The sequence below is a fragment of the Cyprinodon tularosa genome, unplaced genomic scaffold (genome assembly GCF_016077235.1).
Source record: "Cyprinodon tularosa strain WSP-4 unplaced genomic scaffold, ASM1607723v1 ctg86, whole genome shotgun sequence".
NCBI lineage: Eukaryota > Metazoa > Chordata > Actinopteri > Cyprinodontiformes > Cyprinodontidae > Cyprinodon > Cyprinodon tularosa.
The window spans coordinates 2,098,713-2,121,594 of NW_024039629.1; the positions used below are offsets into that span (position 1 = coordinate 2,098,713).

A 22,882-nucleotide genomic window follows, 5' to 3' on the forward strand; every position below is an offset into this window, starting at 1 on the left:
CATGCTAGCCTTGCATGACACTGCAGATGGGCTGGGAGAATGTAGGGAGAAAGGCAAGTGGGAATAGCAATGCTTTGAGCAAGGTAGGAGCAGGAATGAGGAAAGAAATTAGGAAAGCAGGGTAAAAGATATTCAATGAACTAGCAGGAGACCAACAGTGATACTGCACAACGTGAAATGAATTATATTTTTTTAATGCAGACTAATATATTATGTTCTAATGATGACTGGACACCTTACATGGACTGCAAATGCAAAAAAAAAAAAACCAAAAGGAACAAAAGATTATTAAAAGACACACGAGGGAAAGAGAAAGTACAAGAAATGAACAGGATAGGAGACCAGAAAAAGCCTTGTGCAAAGAGAGAGAGGGAGAGAATTAGAAAAGAAAATACTATCTAATCATACCAGGAGCAGTTTGATTTGGGTCCGGAGGGTCCAGATAACTACCATCTCTACAATCGTGAACATCATTATTCAAGCTTTTTTAATAAAGCACTGTCTGCACCTCTTTTTTCTTTTCATTCCTCTGCCAAAGTACAACGGACTTGTGCCATTTAATGGTAGATTACTCATTTGAGACCGTTCAGATAGTTCCGTTTTAATCCACTCTGTTTCTGCTTTCTTTTGTCAGTGGGTTTCACCTTTACACCGCAGATTAATGTTACCCTGAGCTATAGATAAATGATGTAGAGTAATTAGTTTGATACGGATATTGTTTTATAGTAACTTAAGAAAATGTGGGTCACTGAAATCTTTTTTTTTTTTCAAGCGGTGATTAAATCCAATGTAATAAACTTCTAGAACATTTTCATCTTTCTTCTATGACAGCACCTAACACATATCTGAAGGGAACTTTAAAGTGTTGCAAATCATCTTATTTATTTACAGAATATTTACATAATGAAAACAACATCCAGACATCAAAAACTCCCGTCGATATTAATTGACTAACCTAGATCAAAAGATTTATATGATTTGATTGCACTCAAGCATGGAAACAAGAACAAGCATATTTAAAACATGTAGTAAGTTTAATAAAAAAATTGATAGGATCAAATTCAGAGGGCTCTTTTTTTTATATTAGCACAATATCGCTGTTCCAGCAACAAGCATAATTTGCTGAAAACAAAAATTACAACGAGCCAAATCAAAGGACACCTTTAAAATACATGTGTCATGAGCCATAAGTCATTAAAGTGACCTAGGAATTTAACTGTCAAAAGCATTTCCGACAAAGGACACTAATGTCACGGTAACAAAGAAAAAGTAATATGAAAGTTTTTAACTAATTTGATATTCCTAGATTTATTTATGTCAGCTGTATTTTTTTTTACTCGTCCATGTGTACCACCTCATCACCAAAACAAATTTCTTCAATAAATCATTTTCTGATTCTGATTCTTGAAGCACACCAAAAATAAATATCACCCACCCTTTAATCTGCATCACAAGTCTATACACCATCCACCATCCATGGTGTCACCTTAGATTTTGACTACAGTGTTGCTTCCATAACCCTTAATTGCGCTGTGGGTATTACCCAGGTTTGCTGACTCTCCTCTGCTATATGCTGTTTCTACAGCGACCAGGACCACAGTGTTAAAAAAAAACGCTTATTTTGTGAATTATGCATTGAGACTAGCTCATCAATTAGCCTTTGATACTGCAGGATGATGAATATAGCAGATAATGAGTGTAGCAAAAAAGGTTAAAACCTGAGTAACAAAATCCTTTTGGCAGAGGATTTAGCGCAGAATATTTTTGTTATGTATGTTGTAATATGCGTTTGTCGAAAAATAAATGATTTGCTCCCTTGCTTTTCTAACAATGAGCTGAGACACTAAAACTTTTGTTTTAATGATTTTATTCTCTCAAGAATATCTGATTTAAGATACCACTAAAAAGGGTTTTTATAATTGTTTGAAAATGAAGGTGTGGCAACCTCTGAAGTTGACAATGTTTCTTCCAGACCTATGGTTATAATGATAAAAAAAGAAAGTGTAGCTGCCCTTTGTCAAGGATTTTAAGCTGAAATAATTGTGGTTCTAAACCTATTTAAATATACCCTGATGTGTTAATTTACAGATTTGGCTATAATTTTTCTCCATCCATCCATCCATCCATCCATCCATCCATCCATCCATCCATCCATCCATCCATCCATCCATCCATCCATCCATCCATCCATCCATCCATCCATCCATCCATCCATCCATTGTCTCTATTTAGCATGGAAATAAAAAAAAAAGTCATTAAAATTTTACCATCTGTGGTTCTTGCTGCTGTTCTTTGTCTATATTTTCCAAATCTTTTTCTTTTGTTTCCTTTGCAGGTCGAAATGAATCATCTGGGTGACACATTTCCTGATCGTTCATTTCTCTTAATTTCTGGCTTGGTAGATGAGTCGGAGCTTTCTCTCTGCAGGAATCTTCTTCACACATCAGGCTAAGACCTCCCCTCCTCATCTCATGCTTGCTGTCTTTAAAAGAACACCAAAAATAGAATAAAAGTTACTTATGATTTGAAGCAAAAAAGGCAAACAAACATTACACATTTCTTTTTCTACGGCTTGAAACATGCTAAAGTTTCAAGGTGACCAGCAAAATGGACTGTCCTTGTTTTTCATGTCTTGAACCAAAGAAGAAGAAAACATTTTTATATCAAGTATTCAAGAAAATGGTAATGTATGATGTAAGTGTCCTTGACACTTTAAAGCTCCAATAAGCTGATAAAGTTGGCATTCAGTGTCTCTCTGGTCAAAGAGCTGAAAGATGTAGTGGAAATGAATGATGAAAAAGATGAAGGAGAGCATAGAGATGATGGATGAACAGAGAAATATCGGTGGACATGTAAAATAAGGGGATGGAAGTGAGATAAAGTCGAGCTATTTTGAGAAAGTTGTGAAAGAATCAACCCTTTCAGTTGTCACAACTGCAGCAGACATTTCTTGTTCCTATATAAGTGGTAAACAGTTAAATAAGTTTCTAATTTCTAAGAATGTACAGAATTGATTGAATTCTAACTCTGCTTTTTCTCCTGTTCTGGGATCTCCTAATAATTTCTTTAAAATGATATGCTGAACAGAGGTCCAGTCTCACAATATGCATCATTATGACATTGGATAACTTCTTTAGTGCATGAAAATTTTTGCATTAGAGATTTGGTTTCTTCTTTATTGAGATCGGAAACTAAATCTGAAAAAACAACCATCAATTATACTTCTTGTAAACATGGTAAATGACTTTATTCCTGTAGATTTTAGAAATGTAAACAGAGTGGTCTTTAGATTAAGATTAGGAACTCACTGCCCTGTGTTGATATAACACCTACAATACTAGTAAAGGATTATGTAGTGTTGCAGTGGTGACAAAGAAATAAACATGACTGTTTATTGTGTTTGTATTACTTTAGGACCGTTATTTAGAGGGCAATTACCTTTCTGTTTGTTACAGGTTTATGTGGGATGTACAATGAAAAACAAATGTAAATCAGTTTTAATAAACAAAAAAGGAAATTAAAACAACATTTTTATAGATAGATCTAAATTTGCTTTGACAGCCCCAGGGAGTAAAAGGAACTCTCACTGTGATATGTACAAGCTGTTCCCTGTTAACCGTGTTTAAGCAGTGCCATGAAACTGTTATCCTTTTGAGATTTATTTGCTGCAAAAAACTGTAATCTATCATCCTTAAATACAGAATATTTTTCTGCTCTCCTGTTTTGTCATTTAAAAACTGCAAGATAGAAGTATTCGATGTGAAACACCAGGAAAGTTAAGGGAAGTCTTTTTATAAACCATATCTTATCATTTATATTGCATCAGACTCTATCTATATAGTTATTTCTCACAAAGTCTATCTACAGTGATGATTTTTATCTTTATTGTCAGCAAAGCTGGAAGGCTGGGAGGGGGGAGTTGTGGCCTGTGGTGAAAGATAGTTCCTCAATAGTGAAATATTGTAAGAATATTCTTTTTAAAGAAAGGCCTGTAAAATAATCTAAGCTTCATATTCAAGTTGCATGAAACTATTTTAATTCATTTTTTCCAATTATCCTTGCAGAATTTCAGAGTCTAAAAACAGTTTGTCCTCTGATGCAGGTAAGGTAAGGTAAGGATACCAGCTGGTGGTCAGCATATATTAAGTTGCAAAAGCATTTAAACTCTATAAACTATAATATTTTTTCACAGTACCAACACACTTTCTACCATATTTCTAATGGCAGTTTAAGTAATAGGCTCGACAGGGTCCAATGGTGAAGTAAAAAACAAAGAAATCATGTCTCTCCGATTTTTACAAGTAAAAATTACATGGAAGCTGTGTAAAAGGCTCTACACACTTGCAAACAGACATGATCAGATATACTACAGATAAATGTGCTAACATAGGCTAAAAATACAATTGTTGTGCGCCGTTTATATTCTGAAGCCTTCCCTACTTCTACAGAATCATCAGTGAAATTTCAGGAGTGTTATGATGAGCTACGGTGCTCTTTTTTTAGATGATGGAGTTGATATGTGGTCACTTAAAACATTAAAAGTTCAGACTCTTCATTGTTTAGTGTTGCTTTATGGAAGAAATGGAGGACTATTGTTCGGCACCTGCATTGATGTTGAAATAATTGTCTCCAAGGCCTTTGATGTTAGCAGTGGTCTTACAGTATCAGTTGATAAAGAGAGTGTGAGTTGATTGCCTAATAGAAGACTATCTGGGTCACTGCAGGAAAGCTGGAATTGCTAAGGGGAGATTAGATTGCCTCTTGGTGTTTCATAAGGGTTCAGAGATGAGATTGTTTCTGCAAATAACTGGGAGGATTGTTTTTTCTGTACCTTGTTGTTGTGGGGTTGAGTGGTAAAACTTTGGCAATAAGAGTTGCTGAGCAGAGTCTGATGGAGAGACACTGAACGTAGACCTCAGAGAAAAAGGAGTTGATGAAGAGGAGAAAAGATGCTCCTCTGGGATGACTGACGCCGGGCCATCCACAACTGATACGTCTGTTGAAGTTAAAACAGGAGGCAGGGGGGGCATGGGAGTACTGAATGGGGAATCTGGTGAGGATGAGGAGAACTGTGGTGATCCATAGTTGGAAAATGGCGACTTGGCTGATTTCTTTGATGTTCTGGCAGCCTCCTGAGCAGATGTTGTACACACAGAAGCTGTAAACAGAGAAATAAAACAATTATATGACAGTTTTTGCAAAAACAATGCTAGAGGCTGAATTGGAAACACACTTCATTAAAAAATATATAACTATTTAATGATCTCAAAAAGGTATCAGATTAGGTTTTCTGCATATGATGAACAACAATGTCAAAAGACAAAAAATCTATCTCCAGTTATTAGTAGAGCACTGCATAATTTCATTGTGTAGTCAGTTCTGGAGTTCTGATCATCATTGTAAAATGGCTTCTTGCCTGTTTTGGGTTGAGCCGCTGTGATGGATGGTTGGGCTGGATGGAGAGAGGAGTCATCAGCTTCTGAAACCCTATGAACAAACAGGGCTTTTTAAGACTTTAACTCAGGTTCTTCCTGGAGATTTGTTAAACAGCTGAAACTCAGAAAAAATAAGCATTTCTTAGTTCACATCTGCCAATTGGTGGCCACATGGGACATTAAATGCCTTTTTTTTCTTCAGCATAACTCGTTGGATGCTAAATCAGACTTGCAATGTAACAAAACCTATCCCAAATCCCTTAACAACTGACTCCAGCTTCTACAACAGCACATTTTATTCATCTGAATGTGAATTGCACTAAGGGAGAACAGACAGTAATTACCTTCATCTCTCTTGTCTTAAAGAAAAAACATGTATTTTCAATCAAGAGAACATCTGTTGTACATTGGTTTCGTTACCAGCTACTCGTGACTTGTCATGAGAGGCACTTCAAACTCTAAAAACATTTAGGTTCACACACATCTTTTGCTTTTATGTTAGTGAAACAGTGTGCTCTATGTGCTGCTAAAAACATGTGTTCTCTATTTAATTAGGGAGCTTCTATCTCTGGCTATTATCTCACAGTTAAGAGTTTATTTTTTTAAACAAAGACATACATTCTGTTGTTATCCAACTTCTGTTCAGCAAAAGAGACCATCATATCTCTGCATATCTGTGCAGAAAAAGAGACACAATAAAGAAGATAATGTCATATTGTGACCCTCTGGGTAAATTTGTGAATATCCTTCTTAAGTTATCATGTCAAGTAACTGTTACATCATCCAAGTCTTCTATGACAAGAGACAACCCAGATGTGGAGACCTGTGGTCCAGCCATTTCCTTGCTGACTGGGACACTGAACAATGATGAGCAATACTGACGAAAATCCTCCTCTTCAGCTGTAAATATAAAAATAAAAAATAAAAATATAATTAACGAGGCTTGAAAATTGAGATATGGGGCATTTTTTACATTCGAGTTGAACAAATGCACATTGCTGTGAAATTAAAAATGGGTTAAGCACAAGACCAGTTTTTCATGGTTTAATTCAATTCACTCTGTATATATCACACTGATTTGCAGCAAATTTGTCTCACTTAAAAAAAAGTTTAACTATATGAATAATAAAAAAATTAACTATTAAGACAAAACTAAGTAGAGTGACTTTGGGTGTATTGGTTTGTTCTTTCTGTTAATATAGGAAGAAGAGGAGGATGAGTGGAGGATGCTTTGGGTTGTGTTTTTACTTTTGCTTTTTCACTGCTGTATTTTTCATTTTTCATTAACGAATGTTATCTTAAGGAGTCATTTGGAAATGAGATTTTTAAGTATAAAGTTTAAATGTTAACAGAAATATTGACAGTACCTAAATACAGTTTTGTGACTACAGTTAAAATGTCAAGAATGAAGCGGTGAAGAAAATGTTTAATGGGAAATGCTTTAATCAGCATGCTTTGATTTAATGGCTATTCATTAACCTCAACATGGCAGGTTTACTCTCAACATTTTTACTCGGTTAGTCTTCATAGAATGTTTTTCACTTTTTCCTTTTTTTTCTCGCTAGAATGACTTTTTAGCTATTTCAACTTTGAAATGGGTAAGTAACAAAATTGCTTCCTCATCAACCTGTTTTCTCTAATGGAACCTATTATTTGATTGTAATTGGAAGATGGCTCCACTGATCAAGAACCTACAATACAGCAGAGAGAGGAGCCGGGCTCCAAATTGTGAAATATAACAAAAAAATTATATGCAATTTGATACAAATATAAAAAAAATCATACTTTCATCTTAGCTGATATTAATTTTGAGGATCACTTTAAAGTTATACTACAAAGCTACTCTTCTCTGTTCTGAGTAGATAAATGCATGGTTCCTTACTCAATATGTTAATGTAAAATGGTAAGAGTTTGTATATTAGTATATTTGTATATTATATTATATATTAGTTTGTATATTTTGCAACCAAAAACAATAAAAAGGGCAAGTGGGAAGGACTCTGCTTATATACAACACTGCCAAATTATTGAAACGTAGCTGTTTCTAAGATTTTGTTACTGGAAATATTATTCCCTCAACACTCCAGATATCCACTGTTTAAGATCTAAGAAAATTGCTGTTTTAATGTCTGTGCTCTGTTTTAGACTCTAATGCTTAGATATTGGCACAGGGCTCTGTGCTTTTACATCCTGATACATGACAAGGCAGGTTTTCTCACTAGGACAAGAATTATCTTTATAATTATAAGAATTATCAATTTCCAGTGGAAATGGACAAATACATAAATTCATTTTTAATTTTTTGGCATATATATTTCCAAAGTGTATGCAACACTGTTAACCTGACTGCTTTTAGGTAGAAAAACAGGGTTTTTTTCTCAGTTTTTTTCTCTGGACAGTCATAAACAGTCACAAATAAATTAGTTTCATATTCTTCATCTCTAATGTGTATACCTAAAATGCTCCAAAGCAGGTTACCACTGTTACATGGCAGAGGAAAAGGTAACAATAAAAACACAACAGGGGGGGTCGTCTTTTAACCTTTTACGATGGTATCCTAAACCTTTTTTCAAGTGAACCATCCACATTCAAGTCTTTATTATGCTCTAACTTTTTTTAACAACTTGTTTACAAAAAAAGCAACCCCCATCGTAACTTTGATTCCTCCACTCAGAATTTAATAATTGATGAGTCTTTCTTGTAACTGTATGCAGAGAAGACAAAAACAGAAGTGTCTTTGGGAAATGTAGAGCTGTTCAGAGCTTAATAACCTATTCCTACCACCTGCCTCAAACCTTTATTCTAATTCATGAGCTTTACAACAGGTTGCATAGCCCTCCCCCCACCCCCCTCATGTATTTTTAAATATGAAAGGGAGAGAAACGAGTGTGTCAATAAATAATAGAAGCTGTTTACTCTCTACATGTGGGGTGAAACCCGTTCTCTGAAACTCTTGCTCTGTTGCTGACAGACCCATGTGGAGACATGTCCAACTAATGTAACTGGTTCAACCTTTGACTTTATGTTGTGTTTACTCAATGTGACGCATGAAGAAAAACAGAGGCTAGATCTGGGTCAACTGTCTTTTAATGTTTGAAATATCAAAAAGAAAGAAACTGCTGTAAATTCTTGAAAAAAAACGTGGCCACCTACCTCTGGCAACAGTTCACAAAGATATGAGTGTGTGTAGGTCTATGTGTATACATGTGTGTCTAGGATCATTTGGGGAATTTACCCCTAAGAGGCCACTACGTTATACATGTTACTGTTTGTGAACAGGACTACTGATTTAGTCAACAAAACAGTTGAAAAAAAGACAAATGTTTGAAATACACAGACTGGATCAAAGCCAAGACAAAAAGCTATCGATATCTTTAAGAATCAAATCCGTTTAATGGATGTTGTTCTTGAGTGAGTGCATTTCTAGTAAATAGTTTTGATCTCAGACAATTCAAAGACTGATAAACACAGGTAGTTGGATTTTGGAGCAGCTCTTACGAGTAGTTCTCAAAAACTACTCCAAAGAGTTTGTCTTATTTCATGAAGTAGAAAATGGATCTGGAGCTTCTGAAAGGTGGATTTATTGCAGGGCTACATCTCTTTTACCCCTTAGTTGTAGTTAGAAATCAGAACACTCCACTGACTGATGAGAGGCAGACAGTGAGCTGCAGAGTACAGACTGAACCCCATCTCTCCTTCCATGCCCTATCCGTTACTCTGTCAATGTTTGAGCCACCTTTAACAGCCCTCTACCTGCGCAATCACAGCCAGTGATTACCTGTCACATTGCTATGGATGGATGAGCAAGGACATCTAACCCGCTGAGAGAAAGACATTTTCCAATTGGTTGTTTGTATATCTGAATGTGATATGTGAGGAGGATGTGGGATTGTGCAAGATAGCTACTCTGTTGAAGAGAGGTTTGCTAGTTTGCTCTCATTGTCTCAAACACCAGGTTAGATGTGCAGCTAAAGCATCAAGATCTTTTTGTTGTTTTTTTCCCTTATTGTAAAAGAAATATCCATGAAAAAGAGAATGATGGATGCTAGTGTATGCATGTGCTTCAGTATTACCAGTTAGGTGTGTTGCCATCTCTTCCTCAGTGTCTATGGAAGGTAGTGGTTTTAAATCCATGCCAAAATCCTGTGATCGAGGACTTTCAAATGGAGTCCTGGAAACAAAAATCTGATCAGAAGATTACATCAAATAAAGGCAGATTACTGTATATGTAATGTAAGCTTTCTGTCCCTTTCCTTGTTTACAGGGACAAATGAACAGGACAGTATCTAAGATAATAGATCTATGATAAACACGAGTCTTGTTGATGAAAGTAATGCAAGCAGCACTCAGCTTCTCACCTGAAAAACCTCACAGCACCATTTATGTCAAACCATGATGCAACCTACCAGCTACAAAAAACTAAATTAACTTATGATTCCAGGTGTTTTATTAGCTGTCATGAATATCACAGATTTACAGCCCAAGTCCAACAACATGTCTTGGTCTACAGTAGCTTAGTTCAAATGGACTCAGGGATGGAAGAAAGGAGTTAGCCACTGGAAGCCACTTTGGTGACATTAAATAATGAACAAAAACAAACAACAAAAGTTGACCTAACAAATTTATACAAAGCATCTAAAAATAAAATAATCTTTAACGTTTAAAGAAAGGACAGACCCGAGTGCAAAAAGGAAATTAAGAGAAAGTGGTAGCTGTATTTATGGTAACAAAATGAAGCCAGCAATCATAGCAATAAGAATAATAACTATATAAGAAGAAACGCACCCCTTTTACAATAATTATATCTAATTTTTGTAATTTGCATATTTACTGCTAATGCTAGGTTATTGAACAGATAAGCCACCTTTTCTGAAAATAACAAAGTTCAAGAAGATGATGCAAACAAGTACACTGTTAATTGATTTTTTTTGTTTTAATTACTCTTTATTTACTAAAACTCAACTTTGATGGTGTGGGAAGAGATACCTCTCATATAAATAATACAATAGTTCTTTTTTTTTTTTTTTTTTTTATATATTTTTTTTATAATACAAAATAATTAATTATAATAAAAAATTATACAATAGTTCTATAAAAAAGCTAGAAACGCCACTTCAGCAAGAAACAGTTTCTTTAAAAAAATCTAATTGGTCTGTATTAATAGCAGAATAACTCCATGTTTTTGCTATAAATGTTTAAGCAGTTTTCAAGCTTTGCTGATAAAAATATTACTTTATAACTAAGCAAATGTCATGCATGTGTACTGTGCTGTCAGGGGTAAAGCACTTGAATAAAACATTTCCTTTTCTAAAATAAGCTAAACCAAATCTTACAGTATGCTAAAATTGTTTTTAAAAAGCAGAGGAATATCACTATGTGGGTTTTCAATCTAGAGTTTATTGGTCACAACCTGCAAAAAAGTCTGGCTCTTGGAGGAGGAATATGCACTCACTTATCCCAGCAACACAGCTCAGTCAGCGCAGTCAAAAGCCTGCTTTCTATAACCTGCAGGCCGTGCACAAATCTACTAAGGTGATAGACTTTACGACTCTAATATAGCTGAGCACTTTTAGCCAATTCTTTAAAGCTCTCTCCTGCTCTCTACCCCCTCCTTTTCCCATTATTATTAAAGCTTGTTAAAATTCAACCTCTCCTTTTTTCTCCCCTCCAGCCGGTAAGACTCTCTGTCTCTCCATTAAGCTCTGCTACCATCCCTGCTTCAGGGTTATTGCACTCCAGATTGGCTCTCTAGTCTATCCCAGAGTTAAAGGCTGCTACAGTTTGGGATGTAGGGCATTCCTGCTCCAGCAGAGAGAACGCACAGAACTCCACTCAGCTCTCTTTCCTCCTGACCTGCTCACAAGCTGACTAGTAAGGCCCCAAAAAACTGCTTAAATAAAAGTTATAATAACAGGACCTGCAGAAGCACAACCTGCAGACAGTGAACTGCACAATCGGTACAAAGAAATTGCTTTGTTCACTAGTGCCTTATAAGTGCTCACTATGAAGATGCAGGTGAGGCATGTGCCATGTTAAAAAGCCTGAGATAGGAAAATAAATATGTGTACAAGTTGTTTTGCCGTGTTCATGGTCAATGTAAGTGACAGAGAATGTGTTGCTGGAAAAGAAGCACTTGTGTAAAATGTTATTACCCGAAATGACAAATTGTCGAAATCACATTTTGTCGTATTATGCATCGATATGTCAAACCAACCTAATTTAGATTAAGCCATTTTGACACTAAAATTTATGTAGGGTGCCGGCATAAAGGGCAGCAAAAAGCTAATTAACTGTGCTGTATAAACATGTTGCTCATAAGCAGATCTATTGAAAGGTATCCTAAATATATAAATCTGATACATAACTACATATACAGTAAAATAAAAAAAGAAAAAAAGAAAATTTTACTTGTGGCAAAAATAGGTGGTCTTATTTAAATGGTTTGTGTGCTTTGCATATGTATTATTAGCTGTACCTGCGGTGCTTCTTGAGAAGCAGTCTTTCCATGTGGGTAAGGCTATTTTTTGAAAACTCCAGTTTGACAATGAGCTTTCCTTCTGCTCCTTCCCTTTTCTGTCCTTCAGCTTCTTTGTCTGAAGGGAGGTCAGTCTGGGTTGACGTTGCTGACACTAATGCTGGGAAAATATGGAGAGAGGGATATTGCAAAAAAAAAAAAAAAAAAAAGAAGTGATATAAATGTAGGAAAGCAAAAGCCCAAAGTAAAATAACAGTGAGTCAAAGACAGAGGATATGGCCGGAAAACATTATGAACAGCCTTTTGAAGACACCTTTCTTTAACAAGTGAGAAAACACCTCACCACCATGGCAAAAGTGCCAAAACAATGAAAGACAAAAGCTAACCTCACAAAAAGAAGACAGGACTTCAAACAATATAAAAAAAAGGAAAGAAGTGAAGAACATTTTATGATTGTTCTGTAGACATGCTGGATGTTCACGGTAGCAGCTTTAAATTGGGCCTTGTGTCCATTGGCCTTGCAGAAATAATTAGCACTGGAGGGGCTAGCAGCAATTTGCAGAGCAGAGTGAATAGACAGGAGCTGAATTTGTCCAAGCAGTAAAGCAGAAGAAAATAGAAGGTCTAATGATAAGCAAAAACACCCAGTCAGATGTTCACCCAAAAACAATCTAAAATAAAAAAGTATGCACTTAAATCTGGATGAAAAGTGAAAAAAATGCACTAATATAGATTTACACTAAGTAGTGGTAATCATTGCTATAAGGTGCAGTCCTTAATGATTTCATTTTAGTTTCATTATAATGCAATAGCCATTCTCTTTTATACAACCATGCTCAGCCCTAAACCGTCTGATCTCTATGAGGATTCATTAATTTAATAACTGATCAAATCAACAGGAAGAGAGAATGAAATACTAAGTAGAAAGGGAGGAAAAACAGAAGCTAGGTAGAAATGTAAGCAAAAGAAAGAGATAGATGGATGACCAAAATATTTTTATAGACAGAGTATATTTTTTTCATTGCAGTTGTGAAAACATCAACATGTAAACATATATTTGCACAATTAATCTACATTTAAATTCCAATTTACTTATAGACCTGGGTGTTTACTTGAGATAATTCACATCACTGGAGGACCAAAGCTTTAAAAATTTAAATTCAATGTATAAAAATAGGAGGCAGCCGTTCTCACTTCTGTGCTTCAAATGACAAGAATCCGTCTACAGCCTATATTCCTCAATTGAAAAACATAGTTTTCCGAGGAGGTAATAACTGCTTCAGCTGAAAGAGAATTAATTTAATTCACAAACTCTACAAATAAAGTAAAGAAGTATTCTTTCCCATAAAAGGTACCTGCTCAACATACCTACTCATTCATAATTAATCAGGAAATATCAGGAAACATCACAGCCTCTGGGACCGAGCTCATTAAGGATGGACTGAGGCAAAGTGGAAAACTGCCCTGTGGCCAGCTGAATCAAAATATGAACTGCATTTCTTTCCCTAAATAATGGATGTTGCATCCTTGGGGCTTAAGAGGAGAGATAATATTCATCTTGTTAACATGACACAGTTCAAATACTTTAGATATACTTTTATATACATGTAATGAGTAACTTGCAGAACGTTATTATACTGTATGCAGCCCCCTCCTGGAATTATGGTATTTACTAATGTAGCTGTATTAAAGAATGTAACATATGTAACTATACACTCACCGGCCACTTTATTAGGTACACCTGTCTAACTGCTCGTTAACACTTAATTTCTAAGCAGCCAATCACATGGCGGCAACTCAGTGCATTTAGGCATGTAGACATGGTCAAGACAATCTCCTGCAGTTCAAACCGAGGATCAGTATGGAGAAGAAAGGTGATTTGAGTGACTTTGAACGTGGCATGATTGTTGGTGCCAGAAGGGCTGGTCTGAGTATTTCAGAAACTGCTGATCTACTGGGATTTTCACGCACAACCATCTCTAGGGTTTACAGAGAATGGTCCGAAAAAGAAAAAACATCCAGTGAGCGGCAGTTCTGTGGGCGGAAATGCCTTGTTGATGCCAGAGGTCAGAGGAGAATGGCCAGACTGGTTCGAGCTGATAGAAGGGCAACAGTGACTCAAATAACCACCCGTTACAACCAAGGTGGGCAGAAGAGCATCTCTGAACGCACAGTACTTCGAACTTTGAGGCAGATGGGCTACAGCAGCAGAAGACCACACCGGGTGCCACTCCTTTCAGCTAAGAACAGGAAACTGAGGCTACAATTTGCACAAGCTCATCGAAATTGGACAATAGAAGATTGGAAAAACGTTGCCTGGTCTGATGAGTCTCGATTTCTGCTGCGACATTCGGATGGTAGGGTTAGAATTTGGTGTCTACAACATGAAAGCATGGATCCATCCTGCCTTGTATCAACGGTTCAGGCTGGTTGTGGTGGTGTCATGGTGTGGGGAATATTTTCTTGGCACTCTTTGGGCCCCTTGGTACCAATTAAGCATTGTTGCAATGCCACAGCCTACCTGAGTATTGTTGCTGACCATGTCCATCCCTTTATGACCACAATGTACCCAACTTCTGATGGCTACTTTCAGCAGGATAATGCGCCATGTCATAAAGCTGGAATCATCTCAGACTGGTTTCTTGAACATGACAATGAGTTCACTGTACTCAAATGGCCTCCACAGTCACCAGATCTCAATCCAATAGAGCATCTTTGGGATGTGGTGGAACGGGAGATTCGCATCATGGATGTGCAGCCGATAAATCTGCGGCAACTGTGTGATGCCATCATGTCAATATGGACCAAACTCCCCGAGGAATGCTTCCAGCACCTTGTTGAATCTATGCCACCAAGAATTGAGGCAGTTCTGAAGGCAAAAGGGGGTCCAACCCGTTACTAGCATGGGGTACCTAATAAAGTGGCTGGTGAGTGTATATTAAGGAGCAAAATCTCAAAATGATATATTCAGGAAAAAACAATGAAAATTTAAGCTCATTTATTCAGATTGTGTGTGATGGGGTCAAATTTTTTAGAAATGGTTTATTTATTTTTTATGTTTATCTTTTGTAACAAAATCCCAAGTGGCATTATTAACAAGAGTCCAAACAAAGTAAGATAAATGCAAATAAAGAACTTTTTGAGTTGGCACAAATCAGTAATTTCTTATTTCCCTGTGGTTTAAATATGAAACAAAGCAAAGACTGATTCTTTTGTTGAGTCTTCATAACTTGAAAGATATGAGAATGTTATACAATGTGTTCACTTTCAGAAGTCAATGGCTCTCAAAAGAATACAAGAGTACTGTGTTTGAACAGATCTCAATTTATTCTTCACATTTATAGTACAATTGTAATGAATTGTAGCTGCTTAATGGGATTTTGCTGACAACTGCGGTCCTACAGCCACTGTAAAGACTTGACTTATAGAAGTTACTGAAGATTCAAACAAACAAAATAAAAAACACAACAAAGATAAAATAAGAGACATTTAACTTTGGTTTTGTAACATATTCCTCAACGCCACCATCGTTGTTTTGTGTAGCAGGGTTACTCTCACCTGACATCCTCGGGTCACGACAGAGGTGTTATTCAGCTACTTGTTAGTCGATGAATAATCACAAAAGTTATGAAAATATTTTCTGAAGGTTGAAAAGCTACTTTGTGTTGGTTTAAATTGAAGACTATTTTAATCAGAAACCCAATTACAGAACAATTTATTTCCAAAATAAACTTTGGTTGTGTAATTATTATGCTATTTGTTTACTATTCTTCAGATGTGACTGATATTTTTTTATCATGGTGGATGAAACAGCTTTAAATAACATTCAACTTCATCCCTTAATATTTAGGTTTCAGTGCGAAATTGAGCATAAAGAAAGAGGGTCCAATTAAGTCTAGGCAAACTGATTGATCTGTTAGTTAAGAAGTAGATGGAGTTGTTAATCAGTGTCGAACAGGGTCAGTGTCACTAATGGTGACATGAAACAATACCTGGACCCTACAGAGATTGCACAGGCAGTACAACTCCACCAGGATGACAAATCAGTATGTGCCAGAGACAGAGTTTGCAGTGTCTTTCAGCACAGTCTCAAAAGCCTGGTTTAGACAGTAAAAAGAAAAGCTAAACATGCATCTATAATCAGAACCTGCAAAATGATCAACACGATTGGCTTAGTGGTGAGTTAGTGTTCCATGGAGTGACACACATATGTGTACAGGATAAACAGTGGCCCCCTAACTTCGATAACGTATCATAATGAAATCTTTAAACCCACTGATGGACATAAAATTACTTAATTTAATATTCAATTATATCCTTTTTCAATTGTACTCATAGACTGAAGGAATTCTATGAATTTTTAAATACATGGATTTTTTCAAATGTCATTCAATAATGAATTGATCTATTTATTTCAATGGTATTTTTAACCCTTTCATGCGACATGCATGTATTTTAATATATTTTGGCCCTCCATACATCTCAGGAATCACATCACAATGATTGTGAAAACTATCTGGCCGCCCTCACTTAGTGTCTAAGCACCCCCACTCTGTAAACCCAGTTTTTAGCACTGATTGTTTCATTCATGACTTCAAAATCACTTTCGTCAGAACTGGATGTTTTCTTTTTTATTTTCCTCTGTTTTGGTACTGTCATTTTCTTTCTACTTACTTATGGCACATCACTTTTTTTTAACTAAAATAGTAATTGTCTTTAATAAGCCTTTTTGAATCACCAGCACATTCACATCTTTTATAGGTCTAATAAAAACATGGAAGTCTCTTTATCTACATTTTTTGATGGAAATTATGATGCTATAAAATCCAAAGCTTTTGTCCAATAAGGCTTTTCCTATTTTGGGGCAGCATGGCTCTGTAGTGTAATAAATCCTGGATGCTAAACTTCTCAGTTTGCAGTTGTTACATCAAATAAAAATATAATATATTGTATTATGCCTACAACCACTTCTATAGCTCACCTGGTTTAAAGGGTGTCCACAGGGCATCAGTTGTAACAAGCTTTCTTGTTCCATCTCTCCTTTCTTTCCTCCACTGCATGACAGCCGCCTGAAAAGATCTTGCAGACTCCTCCTCATTATACTGTCCTGTAAAACTGGAATTGGCCAGTTCACTGTTATCATCTTTAATTAACCCCGCTGCTTTTTCCTTTCCATGTGTCACAACCAGGACCTACAACAAAAAGAATATTTCATGAGCTTTTATGTGATGGCCAAAATGTGATGCAAGCTCCCTACATATTCTCATTACTAAAAGTGAACATTCCTCCTGATCAAACACTAAAAGCACAAAGCTACCCACCATATTCCAAACACAAGGACAAACAACATAGCTTTTACAGTTTAAATTGTCTACATTTGTTATGCTGCTGTTCATTCATAATGTTAAAGGGATGAGGATCTTTCATTTTGGAGCCATAAATACTTGTTAAAAAAGGCTTTTATCAGAATCAAGTTAATAAAAGTAGAACCAATGATTAATTTACAGCACCGCATGCTGTTCATACAGAATTAGAGGAATGAAAATGAAAAAGTGGCAGCAATTTCCTGCTTCTGGAAATCACCATAAAAAAAGGAACTCAGTTTGGTTTAAAACTCTTAATTTTACATAACTCATAGACCCAAGTTCTACAGTGATGGATCGGTCAGTGGTTTCGCTGCCTAGGCCACAGGTATATAAAAAGAAAATTGTCAAACAATTTTTAAAAACTAATTTAGAACACTTCCTGTTATATCATTTGACCTGCACTGTATTAAAATGTAAACAACCCCCTCAGTTGATGGAGACCATATAAGATGAAAAAGAATATATTAAAAATGCAGTACATTGCCAAAGTATTCATACCCTTTGAGCTTTTTCCATTTTGCAATGTTATTTTCACGTATTTTAGTCAGACTTCATGTGATAGAGTAATATAAAGTAGCACAATGTAGCTAAATGGGAAAGAAACATCATTTTTGTATTATTGCTTTAACTCAGATGGAAAAAAGAAAATCTAAAAAAGTACCTTATTATCTAATCATTTTTTTTTATTTATGATATTCTTAAATAAATCAACTGCAATCAATTAACATCTAAAGTCAGCTTATTGGTGAAAAGTACACCTGCATTTAATCCTATATTCAAGGGAGAGAGTGCAGACCAAATCTAGTAATCCAGGCAAATATATTGAGAATGGAACTGGATTGTAAAGCAGAAAAAAAATGTTTCTTTCAGCAACTTATAAATAAAATTATAAAATCAAGTTTATACTGATCTAATAGAAATGATTTAGTCATTAAGATTAGTGTTTGTAATGTGACTAAATGGGGCCACGATTATTAGATATAAATACTCTGTAAAGAACTATAGAATGATGTACTATATTTTACCCACAAGCTTAGTATCTTGATTGAATCATATTTAATTCTGTATTAAACAAGCATAATGATTCGGTTTTGTTTGTTAGATGTACACAAGATGGAGATGAAGCAGCATATCTCTGAAACTTGTGACCTCAGTTGTTTGAAAAGACTACTGTCAGAATGAGGTCAAATTTGCTATGTGGTGCAAAGAGTATAATAATGTCAATCTAACTGTTCCTAACAGACCTGCACTGCTGAGGACCCCTTTCAGTCCAGAGGTACATGCAGTTCACAAGTTTGCCTATAGAAACAGCCTGTGGATATAGCGTCAATTAGGGGGTATTTGAAGTTCTTTCAATTGACTCGTGGAGTGCAGAGAGTAGATCTCACACTATGTAGAGGCTTGTTTGATATCTTTATAGTCCATCGTCACATCATGCGAACTGCAAATGGAATTTAATTTTACCCACAGCCAACTCCTTTTATTTTTTTTAATGCTGTATCTATTCATGAATGGAAGCTTCATTTATTCAAAACCCCAACTATAAACTAATAAGTGAAACGTGGAATGCTGCAATGGTAGGTATTTTTGAATAGCACAACTTGAAATGAAGGCATTTTACATATGATTACTCAGGTTTTTATGTCACAAATGATATTTGGCATGTGAACATATTCAGAATTTGTGCTGTAGGAAAAGAGATCTGCAAGCATTTAGGTTAGTCTTTCCATTTAAAATGGTTCTAAAGAGAATATTGAGAAATTATGTGCATTTTCTATGTGTTTATGCTACAAAAGACAAATATCAGAGTATTATTTTGTTGAATGTGTTTGTTTTCTCTATGCCTTAAAGTTATTGTAACTTCTTAAAGTTTTGATCTCAGCCCCTGATCGCCACAACAGGACGGACATACCTGGCTGTATTCATGAGAGTTTTTCATCTGTTTTTCCTTCATTTTATTTCCTTTCTCTGGAATCTCATCTTCTTGTCTGCTTATTGTAGAGGATGCGATGCTGTGATTGGAATCAAGGCTTGTACTGGAATCAGGATTAGAGGTACCGGGAAAAGCGCCAGGGTTAATCTGTCTCTGGAAGCAGCTGATGTCTTGGCTGATCACATGAGCCTTTGCGTCTGTCTGCAACAGAAGACCACAGTAAATGACACCAGATCAGTACTGCTTAGTTTAAGAGGCTGAAATCACAACCTATATGTAATCTATATTGAAAGATCATCAGGAAAAGCTCAGGTACCTATTGAGAGTTTATATTACCAAAATGAAGCCCAATTGTGGCCATCAAGCAGTGATGAATGAGAGAGAAAACTACTACAGAAGAGAAGAATACATAAGAGAGTACTGCACTCCTGCAAAACTGCACAGTTAAAACAAAACAAAAGAAAAATGTATTTGAAACTAACACATTACAGCAAACTAATGAAACATTTTCAACATGGGGGGATAAGATCATTTCAGTTAAAGCCAAAATTTGGTTATTTAAAGTTTATCCATACTGATGCCATTCTCTTGTGAAATTAACAAGGAATCTAACTGAAATGTTGTTCTTTATAAGCGGTAAAATTAGAGGAAAGATGCATAATGATAGTGGTAGTGAGATAACAGCTCTTTCCTAAATTGAAATTAACTTTAGCTTTGTTTGTTTTTTGGCTTTGATATTTTATTACTTGTATTTTTATCATTCTTGTGATGGTTTTCAAGTCAGGTTGGGATTTGGGATGGTTTTTATAGAGGTAGTCAGGTTTTACATTGTGTTTGGGCTGTAAACAGTCAGCTCTCACAAGCTCTTTAGTGCACCGCAGCACACCTAATGCCAACCACCCCACTTAACAACCTTCCTGAACTAGTTAGCCCCCACTGTTGCCACATATTCACCAAGGAAAGATTCTAGTTTTGTAATAAAAGTCCCTAGAATTCCCCAAATAACATCATCGTTTATAAGGCTTTGATTCAGCCCATAGGAATATCAACATCAGCGAGACAGACTGTGATTAAAACACTCTTAAAACTTAAAAATTAACTGTATGACATCATTTTAAGTATTTATTAATGTTCTACCTGAACCAGAAACTACATACAATCACCCTTGTCATGTTATCTATTCTAACTTAAAGACAGTTACTAGAGACACACACGGTGGATGAGGCTCTGTATGCATTAAACGCAGGGAGGGATGTTTTGGGGATGTTAATTAGTTTTGAGGTACCACAGAACAAAACTGAGAAGCCATACACACGTTACTCATTTACTCATTTTGCCTGCAGTTAGCTACAGAGTCTGACTGCCAGTAAGTGCTTTGGAGAAGGGAGGTGTTTTAGCAGCCCTCACTGCTCCCTGAAGACAATAAAGTCAGAGTGATTAGCGCTTTCACACTGTCATCAAAGTCCTGTCACTGTCATCCCTTAAAAGCACACAAAAAACAGCTAGATTTTCTGCTAGTTGCTTTCATGAAAAAGAGTTGCTAGAAAGGTCACAAAAAAGTAAACGAAAAGTCACTACATATAGAGACTAAGTACAGTAAGCACTGCATGAAAAGTGAGATTTTCGTCCCCGTAAACCCCCGTAAACTCCCGCAGATCTGCCTGATTTTCGTCAGTTTCCGACAATTTGCAACCCGTGCTTGTCCGCGTTTGTCGTGCCACAAATTGTCGGAAACGTACCGTGACGTATGTGGAGAGCGATCAGCTGTACTAATGGCCCTAATTAGCATATGAATACAGCGAACCCGCGCGGCTGGCCAAGTCTGGCTTGAATAACCTTCTCAGTATTGGCTGAAACCACTATTCTCAAACAAGTAAAATCGCTCGTGATTGGCAGCAAAACCACACGTGGCCACGCCAGGCTTTAATTTTCTTACTGAGTATTGGACGGAACCACTTCTTTTTAAACAAGTAAAGTCGCTCGTGATTGGTTGGCATATATATATATTTACATATAAATTTACATATATATATATTTATTCATATATATATATTTATTCATTCATATATTTATTCATTCATATATTTATTCATTCATACACTGCATGAAAAGTGGGATTTTCGTCAATATATGGCACTGTAGATTGTCGTGGAACTTCAGGTTAGCGGCAGTTTACGGCAATTTGCAGGCCTTGCCGTAAACTCCCGTAAATTGTCAGAAATTGACGTGGAATTTCTTAGGCAGTGTTCCCCCCATGCCTCCCCCCCATGGAATTCTAGGGGAGGCTTTAACATGTAAATGAACATGCTGTGAGCTATACAAATGCAAACCACGGTTGCAGGGGGGGTTTTACCCCAAGTGACATCTTTCTGGGTAAGAAAATCTCTGATACAAAGAGATCAGGCTCAGTATAGCCTCTTACATTTTAGCTTGAATTGATTTATTTAATTAAAGTATAGAGACCAAAACAGATCTTTAGCTGACAGAGCAATACATTTAGAGCAGTAATTATTTTTTTTTAAATTTGCATTTAAGATAAAAAATAAAATGTTGTCTGTCAATATGCTCAATTCACAATTACTTAAGTGGAAAAGTTTCAAGAAATGATTCTGAGATGATTCACTTTATAACATGGCGCATTATCCTGTTGGAAGTAGCCATCAGAAGATTGGTACACTGTGGTCATAAGGTCATAGGTCAGCATGCTAAATTGGTTTTAAGTGGCCCAAAGTGTGGCAATAAATATCCTCCAAATAGATGGTAGAAATAGATCAGGCCCAGTATAGCCTAATTATAGACTCTTACATTTTAGCTTGAATTGATTTATTTAATTAAAGTACGCTAGATTACTGTGTATGCAAATGTTATGTAAAAGAAAATACACAAAATAATTTACTTCAAAAATTAGTTTTAATCAGAATCAGTTGGCTGTAATGGTTAATTTTTTTAGATTTCCACTTTTTTTTTTTTTTTGTTATTGAATATATAAGAAAACAATAACAATCTCAAACAACAAGTCAATAACAAATATTTCAATACAAGAAGAAATATCACAACTCCTGCTTTTGAAAAATAAAATTAAATGCACAGGCTGGAACAAAGTATAAAATAAAATAAATAAAAATAAAAAAAATAATAATAGGGTTTAAAGTAAATTAATCAGTGGGGACTACCAACTGAAATTCTTCAATTAACTCAAACAATTTAATTGCATTTAAATTCTGCATCTTTCTCAGACATCTTTTGAAAAGGGAAAGTTCATTTTTGAGAGCAGAGATTGAGAGGGAGCATTTTGCATAGCGACATTTATGGATATAATACTTTGTTACAATTATTAGAATATTGATTAAAAATTCAAAATTTTTTTTCTTTAATGGATAAACCGAATTGAATGTTTTGCCAGGAAATAAAATCTACATTTATTGTTTTAGAAGACAGAAAGGTTCGAAGTTGATCCCATAAGTTTAATACTTCTTTACATTCATAAAAAAGATGTTTAGTTGTTTCCAATTGAGTTGTACAAAAGCCACAATTCTCAACATTAAACTTAAATCTCTCTCTTAAAAACTCATTTGAAGGATATATGTTATTTATTATTTTAAATTGTAATTCTTTATATTTAGGAGGAATTGGGAATTTCAAATAATTTGTCCTAATTTTGACTATCATAGAT

The 22,882-nt window shown here is 35.6% G+C and overlaps 1 protein-coding gene across 1 annotated transcript in view; it reads right to left on the bottom strand.

Annotated features, from left to right (window-relative positions):
- Window positions 1-19,410, bottom strand: part of LOC119775267 — a gene marked incomplete at its 5' end in the record, with an annotated part of 35,906 nt that extends 16,496 nt beyond the window's left edge. Inside the window, 9 exons of the mRNA XM_038273183.1 lie at window positions 2,268-2,482; window positions 4,832-5,158; window positions 5,417-5,487; window positions 6,054-6,109; window positions 6,214-6,335; window positions 9,509-9,606; window positions 11,911-12,070; window positions 16,892-17,102; window positions 19,189-19,410. Coding sequence (XP_038129111.1) covers window positions 2,268-2,482; window positions 4,832-5,158; window positions 5,417-5,487; window positions 6,054-6,109; window positions 6,214-6,335; window positions 9,509-9,606; window positions 11,911-12,070; window positions 16,892-17,102; window positions 19,189-19,410 — 1,482 coding nt within the window. The remainder of the gene's footprint in view (window positions 1-2,267; window positions 2,483-4,831; window positions 5,159-5,416; window positions 5,488-6,053; window positions 6,110-6,213; window positions 6,336-9,508; window positions 9,607-11,910; window positions 12,071-16,891; window positions 17,103-19,188) is intronic.
- Window positions 19,411-22,882: the final 3,472 nt, after the last annotated feature.